This window comes from Apus apus, chromosome 5 (genome assembly GCF_020740795.1).
Source record: "Apus apus isolate bApuApu2 chromosome 5, bApuApu2.pri.cur, whole genome shotgun sequence".
In the NCBI taxonomy this organism is placed as follows: Eukaryota; Metazoa; Chordata; class Aves; order Apodiformes; family Apodidae; genus Apus; species Apus apus.
In genome coordinates, this window is record NC_067286.1 from 5,885,352 (window position 1) to 5,906,544 (window position 21,193).

At 40.7% G+C, this 21,193-nt stretch overlaps 1 protein-coding gene across 1 annotated transcript in view; it reads right to left on the reverse strand.

Annotated features, from left to right (window-relative positions):
* Window positions 1-5,629: 5,629 nt before the first annotated feature.
* Window positions 5,630-21,193, reverse strand: part of LGR4 (leucine rich repeat containing G protein-coupled receptor 4) — a 79,708-nt gene continuing 64,144 nt past the window's right edge. The window contains exons 7-18 of the mRNA XM_051622079.1: window positions 20,389-20,457; window positions 19,743-19,814; window positions 19,588-19,659; window positions 18,835-18,903; window positions 18,360-18,431; window positions 17,016-17,081; window positions 15,895-15,966; window positions 14,865-14,936; window positions 14,435-14,560; window positions 12,597-12,718; window positions 11,859-11,933; window positions 5,630-8,881 (exon numbers count right to left, since the gene is read on the reverse strand). Coding sequence (XP_051478039.1) covers window positions 7,605-8,881; window positions 11,859-11,933; window positions 12,597-12,718; window positions 14,435-14,560; window positions 14,865-14,936; window positions 15,895-15,966; window positions 17,016-17,081; window positions 18,360-18,431; window positions 18,835-18,903; window positions 19,588-19,659; window positions 19,743-19,814; window positions 20,389-20,457 — 2,164 coding nt within the window. The 3' untranslated portion in view covers window positions 5,630-7,604. The remainder of the gene's footprint in view (window positions 8,882-11,858; window positions 11,934-12,596; window positions 12,719-14,434; window positions 14,561-14,864; window positions 14,937-15,894; window positions 15,967-17,015; window positions 17,082-18,359; window positions 18,432-18,834; window positions 18,904-19,587; window positions 19,660-19,742; window positions 19,815-20,388; window positions 20,458-21,193) is intronic.

Consider the following 21,193-nt stretch of genomic DNA (forward strand, 5'->3'; position numbering starts at 1 on the left):
AGAAAAAAAAAAAAAAAGAGAAAAAAAAGTGCTTTCTCCCTGAATTGAGCAGTTCTGGAGGTCACTGCACTGGGCATCTCTCACTTCTGATGAAGCCCCACAGCTGCTCATCCAGGATGGCCAGAAGGTATGAAGCGGGTATCTCAAGGCAAGGCAGCAACGAGCTGCGATCCTGCCAAAGGCACAAACATCTGAGTCTTTTTCTTTCCTCCCTATATTATTATATTGAGGATCCAAGAACAGGAACTGGGCAACGAGCTTTTGTTGCCACACCTTAGTTTTGTGACAAGATGCCAGAGTTTATGCACTGAGACTGCCCGTGCAGAGGGTGGCAAAAGCCAGTTCACCTTCTGGGGAAGTAAAGCATTGTTAGCGGAGCGGGGGAAACATCCAACTTTGAAGAGAAGTGAAAATATAAAATAGCATCAGTTATCCCTCTTCTTCCCATTCTGCCCAACTTGTCAAGACAGCTCCACAGTCACTGCACCCTACTTAACACACACAAGGTAAAAGCCCAAACAGTGTAATTTTGTGAACTACTAACCATTGAAACAACAGTCCTGCAGGTTCAGGCACAGGGATCCTGTCTGTGGCCATAGCAGGACTGGCAGCATACAAATGACCCATTGCAAGGAACGTGCTTCACAGCAAAACCCGAATTCTGTGAAATTGGTGCCATAATAGGAAAGGCTGACTCTAAACAGCATCTGCCATGGCAGAAATTAAATGCCAACAGTGCTAAATTTTATGGGCAAAATCCAGCTGACATGATGAAGCTGCTGCGAACAACTGAGTGAATTAATACACACCCCCCCACCACGGTTGTTACCATTGTGAAAAATCAGCCTCACTTCTCACCCAAGAAACAACAATAACCCACCTACAAGGAGGACTGGAAGGAGGACCTGGGGAACAACATACCTGTTAGGATGACCTCAGTACCAGGAAAGACCATGGAGAGGCTCATCCAGAAGCGCAGTGCAGCCAGGGGATCAGGGCCAGCCAGCATGGGTTTATGAAAGGGAGGTCTTGCTTGATCAACCTGATCTCTTTCTGTGAAGATGTCACCTGCCAATTAGATGAGGGGAAGGCTGTGGACGTTGTCTACCTAGACTTTGGTAAGGCCTTTGACACTGTGTCCCAGAGCACTCTCCTGGAGAAGCTGGCGAATCATGGCATAGAAAAGTGGACTCTTCACTAGGTAAAAAACTGGCTGCATTGCCAGGCCCAGAGAGTTGTGGTAAATGGAGTCAAGTCTAGCTGGTGACCGGTCACCAGTGGTGTCCCTCAGGGGTCAGGTTTGGCACTGGTCTTGTTCAATGTCTCTATCAATGATCTGGATGAGGGGATAGAGTGGAGCCTCAGTAAGTTTGCAGACAACATCAAATTGGGTGGGAGTGTGGATCTGCTAGAGGGTAGGAAGGGACTGCAGAGGGACCTGGACAGGCTGGACCAATGGGCTAAGGGCGATTGTGTGAGATTCGATCAGGCCAAGTGCCGGGTCCTGCATTTTGGTCACAACAACCCCAGGCAACACTACAGGCTTGGGGAAGAGCAACTGGAGACCTGCCCAGCAGAAAAGGACCTGGGGGTGCTGGTTGACAGACTGATGAACATGAGCCAGCAGTGTGTCCAGCTGGCCAAGAAGGCCAATAGCATCCTGGCTTGCACCAGGAATAGCGTGGCCAGCAGGGACAGGGAGGTGATCATGCCCCCTGCACTGGTGAGGCTGCACCTTGAGCACTGTCTTCAGTTCTGGGCCCCAGAAGGACATTGAGGTGCTAGAGCATGGCCAGAGGAGAGCTACCAAGCTACAGAACAAGTCACACAAGAAGTGGCTGAGGGAGCTGGGGTTGTTTAGTCTGGAGAATAGGAGGCTGAGGGGAGACCTCATTACCCTCTACAACCACATGAAAGGAGGTTGTAGGGAGGTGGGTGTTGGCCTCTTCTCCCAAGCGAATAATGACCAGAGGACATGGTCTGAAGTTTCTGCAGGGAAGGTTCAGATTGGATATTAGGAAAAATTTCTTTACTGAAAGAGTGGTCAGGCACTGGAACTGGCTGCCCAGGGAGCTGGTTGAGTCACCATCCTTGGAGGTATTCAAGAAATGTGCTGATGTGGCACTTCAGGGCATGCTCTAGTGGCCAAGGTTGTGGGGTTTTGTTGTGGGGCTTTTTTGGTGGAGGGTGTGTGGTTGTCTGTGGTTTGGTGGGTTTTTTGGTGAGTTTTTTTGATTGTTTTTGGCTTTTATTTTTGGGGGTTTTTTGTGTTGATGGTTGGACTCTGATCTCAGAGGTCCTTTCCAACCATGATGATTCTGTAATTCAGGGACACAGAAAAAACATTAAAATAATCCTACTTAAAAAAAACAAAACACCTTGAGGCACAAGCTAAGGCTTAGACAACTTGCATTAAGGCTTAGACAACAAGCATACAATTATTAAGAAAAGGATTTATATCAATTTTACTTGCAATCTGGAAACAAAAAAACAAACAAAACAAAAAATTGAACCAAGTGTAGTCTTCTCAAGTCCTCAGATTTTCCAGTATGGGGAAAAACAGTGCAGCAGGCACAGCAGTGAGGAAGGAAGCTGCTTGGCTCCAGACTGGGTGTCAAGAGCTGCACGAGCACTGACTATACTCTTCTACTGACTATTTTTATGCCTGGATTTGTAGCTCTGCTTGACTGGAGACTGTTAAATCTGAGAGGTCTTGGATAGCTTTAGCTTCCCTTCACAGTATGGTGTTCTCCTCTTTGCAATATACTGTACCCACTGCTAGTCCCAATCCAGATTCTGTTGGTTGCAGGTGTAGAGCCATCTGCCTTTACAGAGTGCAGCCTTGTTGAGGTGAGAATTTCTCTCTTAGTTAGGGATGTGCAAGAACTCTCTGGAACACACATATTCAAATCCCATCTTCCTGAATTAATAGCATGATCTCCTTAAATCAGTTGTTCCATGTCAGCTGGAGATCATGTCTCTGCTGCTTTTGAACAGCCCTCACTGGTTCAGCTAGTTTATGCTTCCATACAAAACCCAGAATCACAGAATTATCAAGCTTGGAAAAGACCTCCAACATCAAGTTCAGCTGTCTGCCCTACAACCCCATACCATTAAACCATCTCCTGAAACACCACAGCTACCTGGTTTTTTAACACCTCCAGGGACGGTGCCTGTACTGCCTCCCTGGGCAGCCTGTTCCAATGCCTCACTACCCATTCAGTGAAGATTTTTTTCCCAATATCCAATCTGAGCCTCCCCTGGTGCAAACTGACCCCATTTCCTCTTGTTGCATCGCTGGTCACCAGGGAGAAGAGCCCAACACCCACCTCACCACAACCTCCTCTTAGGTAGTTTTAGAGCACCCTGAGTTCTCGCCTCAGTCTCCTCTTCTCCAGACTGAACAGCCCCAGCTCCCTCAGCTTCTCTTAAGACCTGTTCTGCAGACCCCTTATCAGCCTCGTTGCCCTTCTCTGCACCCTCTCCAGCACCTCAATGCCCTTCCTATCCTGCAGTGCCCAAAACTGCACACAGTGCTCAAAGTGCAGCCTCACCGAGGCCGAGGAGAGGGGCAGGATCACCTCCCTGCTCCTGCTGGTCTTTCTCTTTTAAACCTTCATTTATTAACAGATTTAGTTGTCTGTTTTGGGGCTGAAATTTTCAAAAGGCACTTACAGGTTATACTTTTGTTACCAGAAACCAGTGAGACACTTGGTATTTTGTTACCCTCAAATCTAAATACTTTCCCTATAGTAAACACCACAGTGACCATTAACTAGTATTTCCTAGTTAAACCTAAATGGTGTTTTAAGAGTAGTGTAGTGCAACAAACTGTGTCCATTCACCCTCCAAGTTCTTACAGGATACAACAGTAAAGAAAACAGTAATTTGTGAGGTATTAGCCCATTTCAGATTTAATTCATTTCCGTATTTACTTAATTATCTTCAACTGAACTCGACAGCTAAATTGGTCAGATCCTATTGCACGATATGTGAAAAGGAGTATTAAAAATATTCTCTTGCTAAAAATAAACTTACGCAAGCAGTAAAAGATCAAAAGCATCTATGTAATTAAAAATTATTAAATCGAGAGTATGAAACAAACTCAGCACTGTGCTTTTAATTAAAAATATTACCCTATAAATTAAAACCTAAGGCTTAAAAATAGTAATCAAGGTCAACAGAATTATTAAAGCAAAGTATCCTTCTCTAATTTTGAAATTTCTGAGTAAATTTATGATTAAACACAGGAAATTCTACTGGAAAGAAAAGAAGGGGAAAAGGAATCTTGACCAAGTTGCTAAGAAGATGCGTTATTTTTGTAAGATAATAAAAAGGCTGTTTCAGGCTAAGAGATCTCACCAGCATTCTGCCACAGAGCAGGCTAATTAATAGAGGCAAGAAATTACTCTCAGTGAGGAAAGAGCAGGGAATATCTCAACAACAACTTCAGCAATTTAATTTGTGAGTCTCTCCTCCTGCAGAAAGCTGCTTCCTCACAACAGCAGATGAAGAAGAAAAATAAAACAAACAAATGTTCTCTTTGTCTTAAGTTTTCCTTTATTTAAAGTCAATGGCAAATCCCTTTTGTCTGCTACATCCAGTGTTGGAGCTTGGTACAACAGTTTGGAGGGGTTTAGAAGGAAGGTATGTGACAATGTCACTGTAAGAACAGTTTCAGCTGGCTTTAGACTCACAGGAATCAAAAGATTTCTTTCCTGCAGATGCCCCAGAAGAGTATTAATTGTGAAGTTTCAATTGAGTATCAAAACTGTAATCAGGAAGCTTTGCCTAGCTGAGATGGCTGCCCGGGTGACAGCTCAGAAAGCCAGTTGTACAGAGGTAACCAAAAAACCTTACTTGCACAGCACAGATTTAAGGCAAAGTTGTCCCCACATATTCGATGCCACTTTCAGAGTGAGAAGAGGGAGCAAGTTCTCAGTGGCTGGCTTTCCTACTGTGGCTGTGAACATCTGAACATGATGCCTTACTACTGAGATCAGCCTGTACAGCAAAGACACAACAAAGGAGCTATGAAGTACCTGGTGGCTTGATTTCTCCAGGTTGTCCTTATGTCATCATCCATAGGTGCTGGGCACATGGTGATGCTGAGACAGCCAAGTTTTGCCGCACTGCTTCTTGATGCATTGATTTTAGTGGCCAGTGCCTGTGCTCTTTCACCTCTAGCAGCAGACAAAACCTGTGTGTGCTGGCAGACACTGGGCTGACTGCATTAAAAATTTGCTGTTAGCTAACTGTAACTTTACAAAGCCATTGATGTATACAATAAATACTCTAACTCCAGATGGATCACGTCTGACCATTTAAATAGCATTCAATTGTAAAACAGGAGAAGAAATAGATCCATACTCAAAGAACACTGAAATTGATAGTTGATTTCCTCCCCTACCAACTGGCATCTGACATGTACTGTCCTTTTTGAGAAGTATTCTTGTTAGAAATATTCTCACAACCTGTGCCTGGCTGGCCAACAGATGGACTGTGCAACAGACAAAACTGTGGCTAAAAAAAACCAACACCACAACACTCAACGTGGAAATAGCCTCAGAACCAAAATGATCATCTGTATGATTTTCCAAGCCATACTAAAAACATTTCAATTCAAATATAATATGTAATAATGTCTTTATTAAAGAGATTGCTTTATAAGAGAACAAACACTTCTCTGAAGGTTTTAACCTTTTGCATGCCAAGAGTCAGCATTAGTCTGAGATAATAAACCCCCTTGTAAATTGACAACTTTCTTACTTTGTTGGCAATTATTACCTGAAACTCTCACCACATGTAGTTGGGAGCAGATGACACATTATTTACGCTCAATAATTTTACATGTGCACCATTTTCAGCCTTATCTTTTGAAAAACAGAGATAAATAACAATCAATATTGATGTACCCTTTATTTGCTTTCAGTGTAAGATTGCACACTAATTGCAGATGTAATATTCATGAGTGTAAATATAAGAATTAACAACTCTGGGTTGGTTTTCTTTTCTTTTGTTTTTACATGTGAATATTTTGGCTTACAAAATTAACAGCATACAGTAAATAAACCTCCTGTACTTTGTACAAACTACATGATTTTGATATACAAGGATTCTGTTTTTATTACAGTGACAATATACAACCATGTCTATTTACAATGCAAAAAGTATATAAACCACATTTTAAACATTCTGCTACTGGCAGCCACTATTGTTTAGGAGGTAGCTTTAATTAACAAAATGAACTGAAGCCACATTTCCCATCATGTGTTCTATCAAATAATTTACAATACAAAGATAAAAATTAATTGTATGAACAGTATATACAGTTTAATTCTCAAAACAGCAATCTAGCTTTAAATCTTAACAAAAATGTCTCCAGAGCAACTGGGATGGCAGTGGATTTGCTCTTGATTTAGGTATTGTTCAAGAAACATAGAGAATTATTTAATCATGCATTCGTAGCTTTATGTCACTCCAATTTCAAACTAAATATAAATGGCTCACTGATTGTACTTAAATCATTTGGGTCTCAGGACTTGAATGGTTTAAAAACACTGCACTGATTTAGATGAAAATCAGTCAGTTTGCACAGTGTACTTCACTCTCAGTAAAATAATTGTAAAAATTCTTTTCTTTATTGCAAAATTGCTTTCTGTGTTCCCTCCATTTGCAAAGATCTCGGTCTATTCCTAGATATTATTGGGGTGCTCTTAACATTCAGCAGGCTGCAGAGCATTCGCCAGACAAGATATGAGCTGTATTCATTGACAGAACTGCTAACACCCCCCCAATGCATCAATGTTTCTTCCAGCAGGGTGACCCGACTGCATAACGCTGAAGAAAGTTGCTGTGGTTCACCTGAACTAATGCATCATCACTGGAAAAACATGTCCAACCCTACTATTCCTGACAGCTGTTCATATTCTTATTTCTCAGAGTCTACAGTCACTGTGGATTACAAGTGCTTTACTGTAGCAAAACCTTTTGTAACAAATTAAACGCTGGCTTGAATTATTAAACAAACATGGCATTCCTATATTGCTGTCACAGTTACGTGTGGGAGAATTAATCCCTTTTTTGGCCCTGCAGTAAAATTCATCCTGAGATTCAATGCTGAATACACTATACAAAGCTAGCAAAAGAGGTTTTTTTTCTTATAGAAAAGTCACATTTAAAAATAATTCCTTTAGTATTAAACAGCTGTCCTTTATATTGTGCTTTGGCAAAAAAAAAAATAAAAATAGAAATCAACAGAACTTACCTCGCCAACAGCAGAAGCAAAGTACAACTGGAGTACAATGTGGAAACACAGCATTAGCATGTAAAAAACTGTATAAAAGAAACCACTATTGCGTGGAAAGAGTAAAAATATTGGGTAACAAATTTGGTTTACCAATTATTTACAGTCAGGGCAACCGATTTATTCGAAAGTTATTTTTTTAAACGTATGGCTCAAGAAGTTACCGCCCGCTTCCCTTCTTTCCAAACGACACTGAGCGATGATTACAAAAGTGCTTCCTGCTTGAAAGGCCAAAACAGGCAGCGGCCTGCGAAGGGTTACACCTCGTTATCAGAACAGCTGTTGGCCAGAACACCTTTCAGTCTTTAATCCTGGGTATGTTGTAGGCGTAACGCACCAAGGGGAATCCTCGGCTTTGGTAGAAACAGGCGCGGCCACAGGCCTGCACTTGGTCCGAGCTGTCCGAGACGAAGGAGTCGTCCTCGTCCGCATAGTCGGAGTGGGCTGACTGGGTGCCACAGTCTGACCAGTAGCCATCGGGCCTGTGGCACGGCACCACCGCCAGCGCGGGGCAGCTGTGGGATTTGATTAAGTGTTTACAGGGCACGGGCTTGGATAAAAGGAGCGACTCGCAGCACTCGCAGACGGCAATGTTACCCTGCAGGTGGGTGTAGACCCCGCACTCGTAGTAGAAATCCTGCGGGACGCAGCCCCCCTGGGCGCTGACAGCGATGGCCAGCGCGCCGTTCTTCCTGCTCATGTGGCGCCTGAGCAGCTTCCAGTCTTCCTTGAACTTTGGGTTGAAGAACACATACAGAACGGGATTCAGGCAAGCAGGTAATGGGAAAAATATCAAAGTGACAGACTTCATGATCTCGGGGCTGATGGAAATGGCGGTGATCAGCGGCGCAAAGGAGAAGAAGGCAACGGGGCAGAAGAAGATGCAGTTTGTGAAGATGAGCCAAGCGACGTGCTTAATCATGCTGGACTGCGAGTTTTCGGAGAGGTCCTCTTTTTCCAAGTTGCAATAGAGTTTGGTGTAGATAATAGCCATTAGCAAAAATGCTAATGAATTCAGGAGCACTAAAGTTACTGTGAAGCCTAACGAAGGTGTCTCTCCGGTGGGGAAGGGCAAGCAAAGGGGTGACGCCGAGTACTCCGCTTTATAAAAGAGTGGTAAGCATCCTGCTACCACAGCACACAGGAAAGCAAAACCTGCTGCCATCTGAAACTGTTTTTGGCGATTGCTTTTCCCCTTTTTAATGATCTCCTTTGCAGAGAAGCTCCGTTCAACAGCTGCCAACATCAGGAAAAAAATGGCACTTTCTGAGGAAAAGACTGCAAGAAACCCAGCTACTCTGCAGCCACTGCCAGTCTCCCACCATATGCCAAATTCAGCAAATCTGCCCCAAGAGACAGCATCCAAGAAAGTTAAAATACCAGTATAGACTCCCATAAATAAGTTAGAGACAGAAATCAGGCCTATAAACAGTTTGGAAGACGGCAGTGGAGTACAGGATGCAAATATTGTCAGCATGACAAGCAGGTTGAAGAACAAAGCAACCAAAAAAATAAACCAGACAGTAAGTCGAATCATCCAGCTGCCCAATAAATATTCACAAGGCTTAAAAGCACCTAGAAGAAAAAAAAAACAAAACAGAGAGACAACCAATTTAGGAAAAAATGCGTGCCTTAATAAGATTTTCAAAAGGTATTACAGGAGCACTCCTCATTAATTCATGAATAGAGTACACAGCTGAACTGCTAAATAGGTCAGTTGAAAGTAAACGATTCTGCTGAAGCTATTTACTAATTAATTATGCCTGAAAAAATAATTACTGTGATGAATGGTCACTTGAGAATACTTTGTATAAACAAGCTAGCTAAACAAACTTAATTACCTTTTAGCTACTCAAAATAGCTTCTATGAGTGCCACCTAAATACTTTTTACGTGCTTCATAAATAAAAAGTTGGTAACACAATAAAAGCAAATGTCCACAACCAACTTGTAAGGGGAAAGAATTTTTTTAGAAGTAACACTTTCTCTCAAGAAATTATTCACAAACATGTCCTCTGGAATAACTTTTTGGTCACAGGAAAACATCTGTAAAACAGCTGATGAATTCAATGTAAGCAGATTGAAAGGGGACAGGAATTCACTGCAAGCCCTCTCCCCCACCCTTGTCACTGAAAGGCACTGTGAGCTTGGAAAGTCATCTAGGGGAATATAGGGCCTTTTTCTTCTTCTTTTGCCACTGAAAAAAGTTGAAATGATAAAAAATGCCCGACAAGCTAAATAATATGAGGAAAGTCGAGGAAAAAAGGTCACTACTACTGCTTGCCCTTCTAGTCCTTCTAATTGCTATTTATTCCATAGGGAAATCCTACTGATTTTAAGTAACAATTAGAAGAGTTTAACCTCTCCTACATTCCCATTAGGCACTGCTAATTGTCTGAAGCACAACAGCTGGGGATCTCTCCCTGCAGCCGGGCACTCTGGGAGCTGAAGGCACAGCAGGAAAATGCCAAACTGTGCTGCCACCTCAGGCTGGAGCTTTCTGGGCCAGATTCAACCCATGACTCCTGGCTCTCTGCAGCTCATGCCCTCCCTTGAGGCAGGTGAAAACTAAGTATAACCCATCCCTAATGCAGGCTGGAACAACAACTGCACAGAACAACAAAATGTTAGTGCAAGAGCCTCCCAAGGCCTAAAGCTATTTCCAGAAATTACCAAACAAGCCAAAAAAACAATCTTTGTTGAAATAAGCAAGCTTCGTTTCTGGGCAATGGTGCTAACTGGATTATCAAACCAGTAAAATCAGCAGTAAAATCCCTTTGGTTTGTTTTTTTTTGCAGGTGTTCCTGAGTAAGACATCCTTGCTGGGATCATTATTTTTACAGTACATTCACATGACACAGCAATACCTGCTAAGATCAATCTACTTAGTAATAAACAACTTAGGAAATTTTAAAAAGCCAGTGCTGTGCTTCCAAAATCAACTTGAAGTCTGTTCTCTAGTAGCTGTACAGTAAGATGTCTTTAGACAAACAAATAACCACATCACACTTGCCTGTCTTTCTACCCTTAAAAGTCCTTAAAATTCCCAGCCCACTGGGGGGAATTGATGCTGGGAAGGATGTGCTGCAGCTTTCAGTGCTGTGCTACTCGAGTGCCACTGTTCAGCAATCCATTCCTGCCATTAGGCAAAGCAGAAAGTGGCTCTACGAGATCAGCAATGATTCAGAAGTTACATGGTGGGTGGAGTGTCCTACTTATGACCAGATGACAGCATGGCACAGAAAACAAGTTGTTAGTATGGGAGGGACTGGTGGAAAACAAGGCAAATTGTGAACTTGTAAAACAAGCTCTTTGTTCCTTTTAGAGCTGCAGCATGTCTAGCATGGGCAAAAAGAGAGAGCTGAAGGTTTTAAAGATTTAACCCTTGTAACACATCATCTGAATTCTAATTCTGTGAACAGGAGATCAAAAGCAGATCAGCAGTATTGGTCAAATTAATTCTCAGATCACATACAGTTACATTAATAAAATATTTTACTTTCTGGCCATTTTTTTCTTTTTTTGCTGTGATCAAGAAATGCCCGTGGTATTATATATAATAAAGCTGGAGCTAGCCCAAAAAAATGAAGAGTGACCAGGTTTTCATAACCAATGTTTACCCCAGTCTGGGAGAAGAGAATGAAAGAAGACTTGGAAAACCCCAGAAGTAAATTCATTGGCAGCATTCTGTTCCCCCACCTGTGTGTTCCTGTTTATGAACACAGGAGGGTACAAGACAAAGGGAATCCTCTAGAGAGCCCATGACAAAGGCAGGGAAGGAGGAGACACTACAGCAAGCCCTTCAGGAGCCAAGGGGAACCACGTGTGGAAACTCACAAGACGAGGAAGATGAGCAGAAGGACAGCAATAAAGCTGGCTAGAACGAAAATATTTGTTTGCAAGATCAAAGATTTTCAACACTCCTGGGCTGTTCAAGTCTGAATTGGAGTAGCTCTGGTATGCCAATAAGACCTCTCGTTGCACAAATATCTGCAGCAGTGTAAAATGCTACTGCCTGCTCCAGCTACTTCTAACAGCCCTTTGCTGTCCATGAATGCAGCTATGGCAGGACTGGGGAACAGATCATGTGAGTGATTGTTCTCCTCCTCTCTCCTGCAAAGACCTCAGGCTTAGTTAAAACCACCAATGACAGCAGCTGGAGTAAAGCTATGAAAGCACAGGCTGACTTCTCACTGAAGCATATGAGCATTCATACAGTCTGCTCCACAGACGTCTCTTTGGCAAGAGAAACAAGATTATGGGGACAGTGCATTAAACACAGCAAGCTCAAAATAGAAGTATCACAGTCTTGTATGTCCTGCTTATGCTGACTTCTGCAATATAGTGCTGTGTGTGTCTAAAGCTGAGACAAATCTTTGTGACTGCTCATGAAAAACAACACTGACATCAAAGGAAGTTTCACCCAAGCATTGTAGAATTTTATCTTCTGTGTATGGAGTGACTGTGAGGAATGAAACGCCCAACTCTGCAAAAAACTGTTTGCATGACACCATAAAGTTCACAGTGTGGCTAAAGCACATTGTAAGATTTACCTGTTGCTGGTGTACAGTGAATAATAGTCTGCCCCAGTTCCTCATTCTCCTCATTTCTTAGAACATCTGCATCAGCTGTATCCAAGTAAAAATAATTTAAAAAAACAGGTTAGTTTTAAGATGACAAGAAAAAAGAGAAATGCAGTGAGCTGCCCAGGATGGAAGTACACCTTTTAAAGATCAAAGAGCTAACACCCGACCCACATTCAAGACTTTAACAAATGGAGCTGTTCTGGTTTGCGACATAAGGTTGAATGTTCAGTGTGGAAATTGCTGTAGCAGTTTGAGTTATTATTGCCTGTCACAGCTACTTGCAATACTTTGCAACAAAGCAGCAACATCTTTCATCACCAGGGAAAGATCTATGGGCCCTGAAGTAGCCAGTGGAAGGACAAGGCCTTGCTAAACATGAAGGTCGAAATACTGAGCACTACAAAACATTTTTGTTCTGGCAGAAAATGACAGAAACAATACTGGCAGTTTAGAATTAAAAAAAAAAAAAGAAAAGAGAAAGAAAAAAGATTGTGTTATTTTTCCTTAAACAGGCAAATCTTAAACACTTAGAAAGAACATGGCACTACCCATCTGTAAGCAGCCACCAAGCACTTTCAGAGACAGCTTTTGTATCCCTATAAAGCTTTACATTTGCCAAGTTTCTTTATTCAAAGGCAACATACAAATATTTGGTCTAGTCTAGGCCACAAAAATCCTGCCAGTGTAGTGCAGTGAAACACTTACCCTTCTCACGGTCCATCAAGGCACCCTGATCTTGGTGACTGGAATCTTCAGCATCAGAATTTAAGTAAGACTCACAACCCCAAAATGCACAGCACTGGTAAGCATATGGTACAGAGAGAGACCTGAAACACAGGCAGAACAACAATAAGTGCTACCAGTTGTAACCTAAGTAATTACCAACTATTAAAAAGACTTAAGTGGCACACTTCAGCTCTAAAACTGAAGCCTCTTTTTGTCATGTTTGCTAATAAAAAAACTATTTAAAACTGGATCAGCTGTAAAACTGTTTCTGATGAGCTTTGGCACAGAGATAAAGGACAGGTGATGCACCCAAGTCTTGTCTGCTGCAAGTACAAAGAAAATTCTGTGATGTTTACATCTCCCTACTACTAATTCTACTCCAAATACAAAACAAATTCTGATCCGCATTTCTGGAGTTGACATACAACTTAAACTGGAAACTAATGAAGCAAGTTAATTAAAAAGTAACAGTTTAGTAACGAAGTTAATTCCCAGAAGAAGAAGCAAAGCAAGTTTGTTTGTTTTATTTTAATTTTGCTGTTGCCTTTTTGTGTGCTTGACAGAATGTTACATACTATTAATCCTAGTAGAGAAGAAATCCAGTTGCCCACCGAATTTTAAGAAGTCCATGAAAACAACAGGATAATAGCAGACCAGAAACTAATTTTTCTGACTCAAAGCTACAATATCAACAACCTGCATGATTGTACCTGAATTCTGTTCTTGCAATTGTTCAGGAGGAACATCAGTCTAAAGGTTACCACAATGCATTAGTTCTCAAACACAGATCAAAACCAAAAAACTCATCTGCTGAGGCCTGCCTGTAAAAGTGACATGGACTCCTTTGCTGGCTTTAGACAAATTAACAGTATCTTCATCTCCATTTTTCTGTTGGACAGTATGGGAAACAACTTTTAACTGCTTCTTGAGGATTGAAATATTAATGTGCAGAAAGATCTTTGAAAATGCAAAGCAGTTAATCACTGTCTGATCCTCCTCCCACTAAAATCAGTACTGGGTTACTCTCATCATTTGCCTCCAAGAATAAACAGCATACGTGTAAAGTGTGGTGATTATGGAATCAAGACACCTGCACACCTGCTCCTGTTTTCCATACTCTGAAAGATAGATGTGTTCAGTTCAATAACAAATGGAATTCACCCAAAATCACTGCTCAGAAGTCAGGTGGTATCTGCTTGAAAAGTGGTGCTGGGAAAATATTAAGAAGTTTCAAGAAAATTGTCTGCAAACGGCTTCTGTACCAGAAGAGACAGATGCCCTTTTCATACATTGTTCAGCCTGGAGAAGAGAAGGCCCTGGGGAGACCTCATAGTGGCCTTCCAGTATCTGAAGGGGGCCTACAGGAAAGCTGTGGAGGGATTTTTATGAGGGTGTGTAGTGGCAGGATGAGGGGTAATGGATCAAAACTAGAAAAAAGACTTAGGTTAGATATTAGGAAGAAATTCTTTAGTGTGAGAGTGGTGAGACATTGGAACAGGTTGCCCAGGGAAGCTGTGGAAGCCTCATCCCTGGAAGTGTTCAAGGGCAGGTTGGATGGGGCTTGGAAGAACCCGGTCTAGTGGGAAGTGTCCCTGCCCATGCAGGGGGGTTGGAACTAGATCATCTTTACTGTCCCTTCCAACTCAAACCATTCTATGATTCTACAGTTTTATGATATGCCAACTTTAAGGCCCTACAGGACTCAGCTAACAGCCTGATTGTCATGAGTATTATTAAATTGGGCTTCATTTTGTTGTCACGTTGCTTGTTCCTGTCAAAGTAAAGGAGGGACCCTGCAGTGTTCTCTCCCAACATACCGGAGTTTTGCAAAGTTCTTCGCTGCCAAAGCCTCCTTCAACTCAGAATTGCCTGCAAGTTTAAGCTGGTTCAGTCCACTCAATCCTTCAGCTGGAACTGAAGTGAGTTCATTGAAACTTAGGTCTCTGCAATGTGAATATTAAGACAGTGTTACAACAAAGTGAACTTGAACATCCTATAGCACACATTTCATTGAAGTAGGAAGGCTTCTTCAAGTCTCCTACCAAGGCTGTGGTCAGGCAAATGACTGTCAGTGCAGCAGGAACTTTAAAGAAGTGTTCTCTGCAGATGTTCAGCTAGTGAGAGGTTTTGTGAGCCACAGAGATGAAATACATGATGGGCACATATCAACGTTAAGCTAAAAATATTTATTATCTCAGTAGTTTAATGCTAGAGAGAGGACGTTGCTGCAGAGAATTGCCTACTTACAAGTTAACAAGAGCTCCAACAGTAATGAAAGCTTCTTTGTGGATGTGATGGATCCGATTTCTACTGAGGTCACTGCAATCAATGCCAAATGAGATTATTTTAGCAGTTTCATCAGAACTTTGTAACAGCCACTATACTGAGAAAAACCTTAAGGTGACAAATACATTATGCCTTTGTCAGAAAAGTGGAACAACACTCCCATTTCCCCTCTCTCCCCAGTCAGCCAGGTGCAGCAGCAGCCAAATCCCTTGGTAAGGCAGGTGTAAGCTGCTTAACCCTCATTCCTGAGGTGGCATCCATCTCCCATTCCTGCCCCCTTTCCTTTCCTTCCTGGTACTAGCAACTCAGCCTATGCTCCCAAGGCAGAGGCCATCTCTGGCAACCACTCTTTTCCCAGGCTGAAGGTGCCAGGATGATCCCTTTGGTGACAAGCTGCACCTAGGGCAGATCACATTGGATCAGGTGGGGCAAGGCAACAGAAGAACAAACACAAGAGCATCTGCTTTGTTGGATTTCAAAATCCACATCCAGCTCCTACTGGACCACCATGACTTATATTCTGACATTCCTTTTAACAAACCTGTCAATTTGTGGATTTTTTTTTCCCCCCTGATAATTATGTTCTTGCATAATCTTCATATAGCTAGAGATGTAAGGACAAGGGATAATTTTATTTACTCTCTGCTCTTCTTGAGAAAAACAGGAAAATCTCTCCAAGAAAGACTGTGTAATGGAATAATAGAATAATAATATATTGCAAAATATTACAAAAAAGTTTTCCTTTTTCAAATCTCCACATATATAAAAAAAATACCATTATAGCCTATAAAAGCAAAATGGAGAATAGAAAAAAAAGGGACTACAACCCACTGCTAGTATCTCTGGTACAGCATTTGCTTCACCTAAGGATTCAGCACATCTGCGCTTTTGCCACCATTCAGCTTTGTAACACCAAACCCTGTGATCAGTTTACACAGCAATCAAAAACATTATCTTGTTTTACTCAGTATGCAAAACTATGTACACTTACAGGATACGAAGGGATGACAGTCCTTGAAAGGTATCCTCAGTGATTTCATGGATTTGATTATGCTGTAAGGAACTGCAAAGGGAAGAAGTAGAAACAGAACTTCATTGGCAAACTGGGCTGACTTCAAAACAAGGGACTGTTCAGTTCCTCCTAATACATAGATTTAGCCCTATAAATGGGAAGATTTTTCTCATTTCCCCCTGTAGGCAAACTGTTTAAATACCTGCTCTGCACTTCACATTAGCCATGGTAGTACAACCATGAAGGTCTTTCGTGGTGCCTCTGTCCAATCCCAATTCACAAGTCATTTAATTTAGAAGAGACTGTTAACTGTGGACTAAATTACTTCCAAGTAGCACTTTGTGAACTTTGAAGAGTCACTCTAAGATCTAAAACCAATCTACTGAATTCTGATGGAACCTTTGGGCCCTATTCTTACCCTGCGTGCACTTTCCCTTCTCAAAGTACGGATTTATGCAAGAAAAATGTTAGGAAGAGCTATTGGGCAAACTATGCTTCCATTTCAGTAGCTACCTTTACAACGACACTAAAGATGTCAAAAGTGTAACAGCAAAAACCTGTGAGAAATCTATTTCCACTCTGGTTAAGTGGAAAGAAGCTTCAGAGCAGTAGAGGTAGAAGGAGAAGCAGGAATATATGCAGATGGAAAAATTATGTAGGGTCTGGAAATAAAGCTTAAACTTAAGCTTTAAAGGAATGAAGTAAGGAAAAGCAAAGATGGGTTTTGAATGTGTCTTGGAGAGACTGCAGGAAAAACATTTTATACAAGGTTGTTTACACAAGCTGGTTGGAGGGAACTGAAGAAGAGTGGAAGAGATGAGGCAGAAAGGAAAACACATACATGTTCATTCCATCTATGAGTACAGCAATATTACTACGAAATGCAGGATTAAGTGTCCTTCATTCTTTTTTGTGCCATAGGAACGATTAAAAGTGCTTGAATTCCCTACCCAGCACACCCCTCACATGAAATAGCCGTATTATCTCTCTCCTTAATCTTAGAAAGTTATGATCAAACATGAAGTAAAAAAAGTTTCTAGAGACTTGGACTCAGCATACTGAGGAGGTAATAAGGATAAACAACTTGTATTTCTACTTACATTTCTTCCAAGGAGTGGCAGCCCTTAAAACTTGGGAGGTCCTTTATATTGTTATAAGACAAGTCCCTTCAAAACAGAAAATGGGAGAAAGGTGCTTAGTCTCTTTCTACCTGAAACATCTCATCACTTGTAACCGTTAAATGGATGGTAGGACATGTCTACCTGTCAGAAGCATTATGTGGCAAAACTAAGGGCAGTTCAGAGAACATCTTGAATGGAATCACAAGCGTGATGTCTCTACAGTCATCCTAACTAGCCCCACTTTGATTTACATATTACACACACCCAAAAATGTAGAAAGACATAACTGCTATGTCAAGCTTGCAATAGTCAGCAAATAGCCTTCAGCTCTGCTTCTGGATATATGCATACCCCAAAATACTGTACAAATTCCCTATATTCTAAGAGTTGTAATGTAAAAAGCTTTATTCATAACCTTCTTTTTTAGAATAAACTGGATAGATGGCATGTAATGCAGGACTTTGGTGCACATCTTTATTTAGGGTGTTGGTACCTTCCTAAGCAGAGCAAAGAACATTCAGATTCTCCTGTGAAACTATACAACAAAAAGAGACTAGAAACTTGCCAGCAATCTTCACAAGTCTGTTCAAAAGATAAACTCCCATTTGAAAGAAATCCTACCTCACCATTCTTTTTCCCTAGTCTTTCTTCTATAAAACAGAATGTATTTTTCTCCTCCATTTTTCAGTACTTTTGTTGCAAATGTTCCTCTGTGTGTCCTTTGTAAATATGGCTTTGCCTTTTCCTCCCAGTAGTTTCATTTTTCAGTTTGGGTTGGTTTTGTTGGTTTGGGGTTTTTGTTTTGGTTTTTGGTGTTTGTTTTTTTTTCATTTAACATGTCCTTACACTTTTTCTGTCTGTACTTTGCATTACTACCCTCTTCCTAATGCTCTTCTCCATTTCCCTCGGTTCCTGATGCCCTCTCTTCTGTGTTTCCAAACATAAAAAGTCATAGACCTGTAACTAAACTCTCTTAAGCTCTGAATGTAGATGATTACTTTTGAGCTAAGAATGAATGGTGGCAGAGTGAATTTGAAGGTGCAAAGACTGTTCTGCAGCACCACCTTACATATCTTACAAAATATGAAAGAACTAACACTGCGTCCCTATAAACTGGCCCCTGTTTCAGGAACATACAGCATTAGATCTATTCTGTCATGAGTCCTGATTTGAAGAATCAAGAAATCAGAATCAGACTTCCAACTCTGATAGAACTACTAGGATGAGCAAGTATAAGCAAGACTTCTGCCCTTAAATTAGATTTAATGGGTTTTTTAAACATTTTGATGCAGATGAAGATAGCAGCACAATATATATACTTACAAAGTTCGTAGCACCTTTTGCTCTTGGCATAAATTAACAGGAATACTGTTTATTTTGGTCCCTGTTAGAGTTCTGTGAAAAAAAACAAACCAACCATATATAAATGTTTGCATTGTTGATGGTGGATATCATTAGAAGCATATGTAAGAGCTGAATAAGGATGGTGTCTCAGCTATTGGGGTGCCAGATTTACCCACCACATTTTTTTTTGGTTTTGGGAGAGGCAAACTTTTCTGTTTGTCAGATCATGGGAGTGGGGGTAGAATCAATGGCCTTTCAGCTTGCCAGCTGACCCTATTAAAAAATAATTAAAGGGCACCCAAGTATCACAGTAAGACAAATGATATAATTACATCTATTGGCAGGAAGAGCACATATATCCAGTTGCTCTCCAGATCCACTAATCATATTTCTATCATCTCACAAGAGGCAAACCCAAGAAGTTATGGAAATTATTTCTGTACAAGATACTTACAAACTCTCCAGGTTCACAGTTCCTGTCAAATTAGGAAACCACTGCACCATGCTGGCACCCCGAATGACCCTAAAAAATCCCCAAGAAAATTAGCTGTAAACTATTAGGCAAAGAACTGCGACATTCAAACCTGACATCAGGTGGGGATATTTTCACCAAGGAGACATTCTAACATCCTCATGGCTGTTGTTTAAATTTTGCACATGAAGATAGTCTTTTTGCTGCTTCATATACTAGTAATTTGCTTAATAAATTACTCCTCCATTAGCAAACAACTGAAATTCCAGTTAGAAAGAGTCGTATGAATACACATATGAAAAGGGCATAAAATCTTAGGTAGTTTGCAGATCACAGTTTGATGTCTCACTCCATTTTTGCTTTCTTGTCACCCCCAGAACTGGTATCTTTTGAGAGCATGCATGCACTAACCTGCAAAACATTCTCACAATGTACATCCCTGTTCAAAAACTACCTAGGACATACTGCAGTTTAAGAACCTGAGCATTTGGCCTGAGGTTATGTGTCTTATGCAAGGCAATGAAGATTAAAAAAAAAAAAAAAAAAAAAGGTTGTAGAGCACATTTACTAGAGCTTCTTAAGAAACAGGATATTTCCAACAATAGCAATGTTTTAAAAAGCTTACTGCAAAAAAGGTATAAGGTAAGAGACAGTCACAAAGTTTAGTTATTTTGAGCTCTTTGCCACAACGTTTCATATCCATTTATTGTACTATAAAGTTGAGGTGATACTTACAGGGAATGCAGATCTGACAGATTCTGAAAGGCTGAGTTCCCCACAAAAGACAAAGGGTTATCATACAAATGTCTGGGAAATGAAAAACACGTTTCAGTTGGTGTTCGTGCAGTCACTGCTAAAAGACTAAAAATAGAGGCATGAAAATTACTTACATTGTTCTTAGAAGGGGGTTTCCTGCAAATGCACCATCAGGAATTATGGAAATGTAGTTACTGTGAAATCCCCTAAAGATATTAACAAGGAAGAAAACCAACATTTAAAAATGTACTGCCAGTAGATGCGACCAATAGTCATTTACTTCACACCTACTCAATTCCCAATCCTGCCAGAAATAGGATTGTAGTTAAAACAGAATGAAGTCAAACTGTAGGAGTAACTTTGAAGGGATTATTTCTGACTACTGCACATCAGCTAATCTCAAAAGATTTCATTAGAAACAAACCGTTCTGTCCAAAACATGATCCCATGCTTTCTCTCTTCTTCCTCCCCTCTTAAGGAGGGAGCCAGGAAAACATGTGTGATCACTGAATACTTAATTCTGCTCCTGGAGACCAAAACCAGCTCGTGATTAAGATCTATGCTAATGGTTCTCCTGAATAAATTGCTTGCTTATATAATTTTCAATAGGTTCCCTCTCTAGCTGATTATATTTTTCCTTTAATTATAGCATCACTTAGCATAACTTTATCTGATCTCAGTTGCAGCCTAATGAGACAACCAGTCTTAAATCTGGAAATTTCTATTCCCTTTTGCTTTATGGAAAGAAAAAAACTGGTAGAAAGAATAAGTAATACTCACAACTCCTTTAGATTTGGGAGTGCTTTTATGGCTTCAGGGAACTCTACCATGTTATTATAATTTAAATCCCTAGAAGAAACAGAGCAGAAAAATTATAAAATTCTTAACAGTGATAATGAATTGTTAAAATATTTTTTTCTTTCATTGAACTGTGTTAAATAAAAAGATCTTAGAACATCTTTAACGAGCCCACAGAACAACTTGATTTTTAACTTAGAATTACACTTCTGATATTGTACATGCTTTATAACCAGCTAATAAACTTAGATATTTAATATTACCCAGAGGATTATTCACATTAAGTCAAATGACACTTCTTTACAGCAAAGCTCAGTACTTTTCAACAACTCTCAGATTTTTCTTCAACAGGATTTACATGGAAATGAACTAAGATTTCAATGTTTAAATAAAAGTAGATACAAATGACTACTCTTTATTAGCTTACTAAGAATACTTTTCTTTCAGGTTTTACAGAATGAACAGTAAATAAGCCATTAGGTAATAGCAAACCTTGTAGCAAAACCAACTATAAATACTGAATGGAGGCAGAGGGGAATCTCATTACACTGAACCACTACACATCAGGGACAGGGATCATTTGAAATCTCAGTTAACCTGACACTGCTCTAGCAGTAATGTCAGGATTGGCGACAGTCTTTTCTGCAGAAAGGATTCCTTATGAGAAGCAATTTTAAAGTCTTACAGCAGCTGAGTACATTTACTTATCACCTGTCTACTAGTCCATTGAGGTCCTAAGCAAGTGACAAGGTAGTTGGACCAAGCAGCATTCCTGGACTCATCCAAA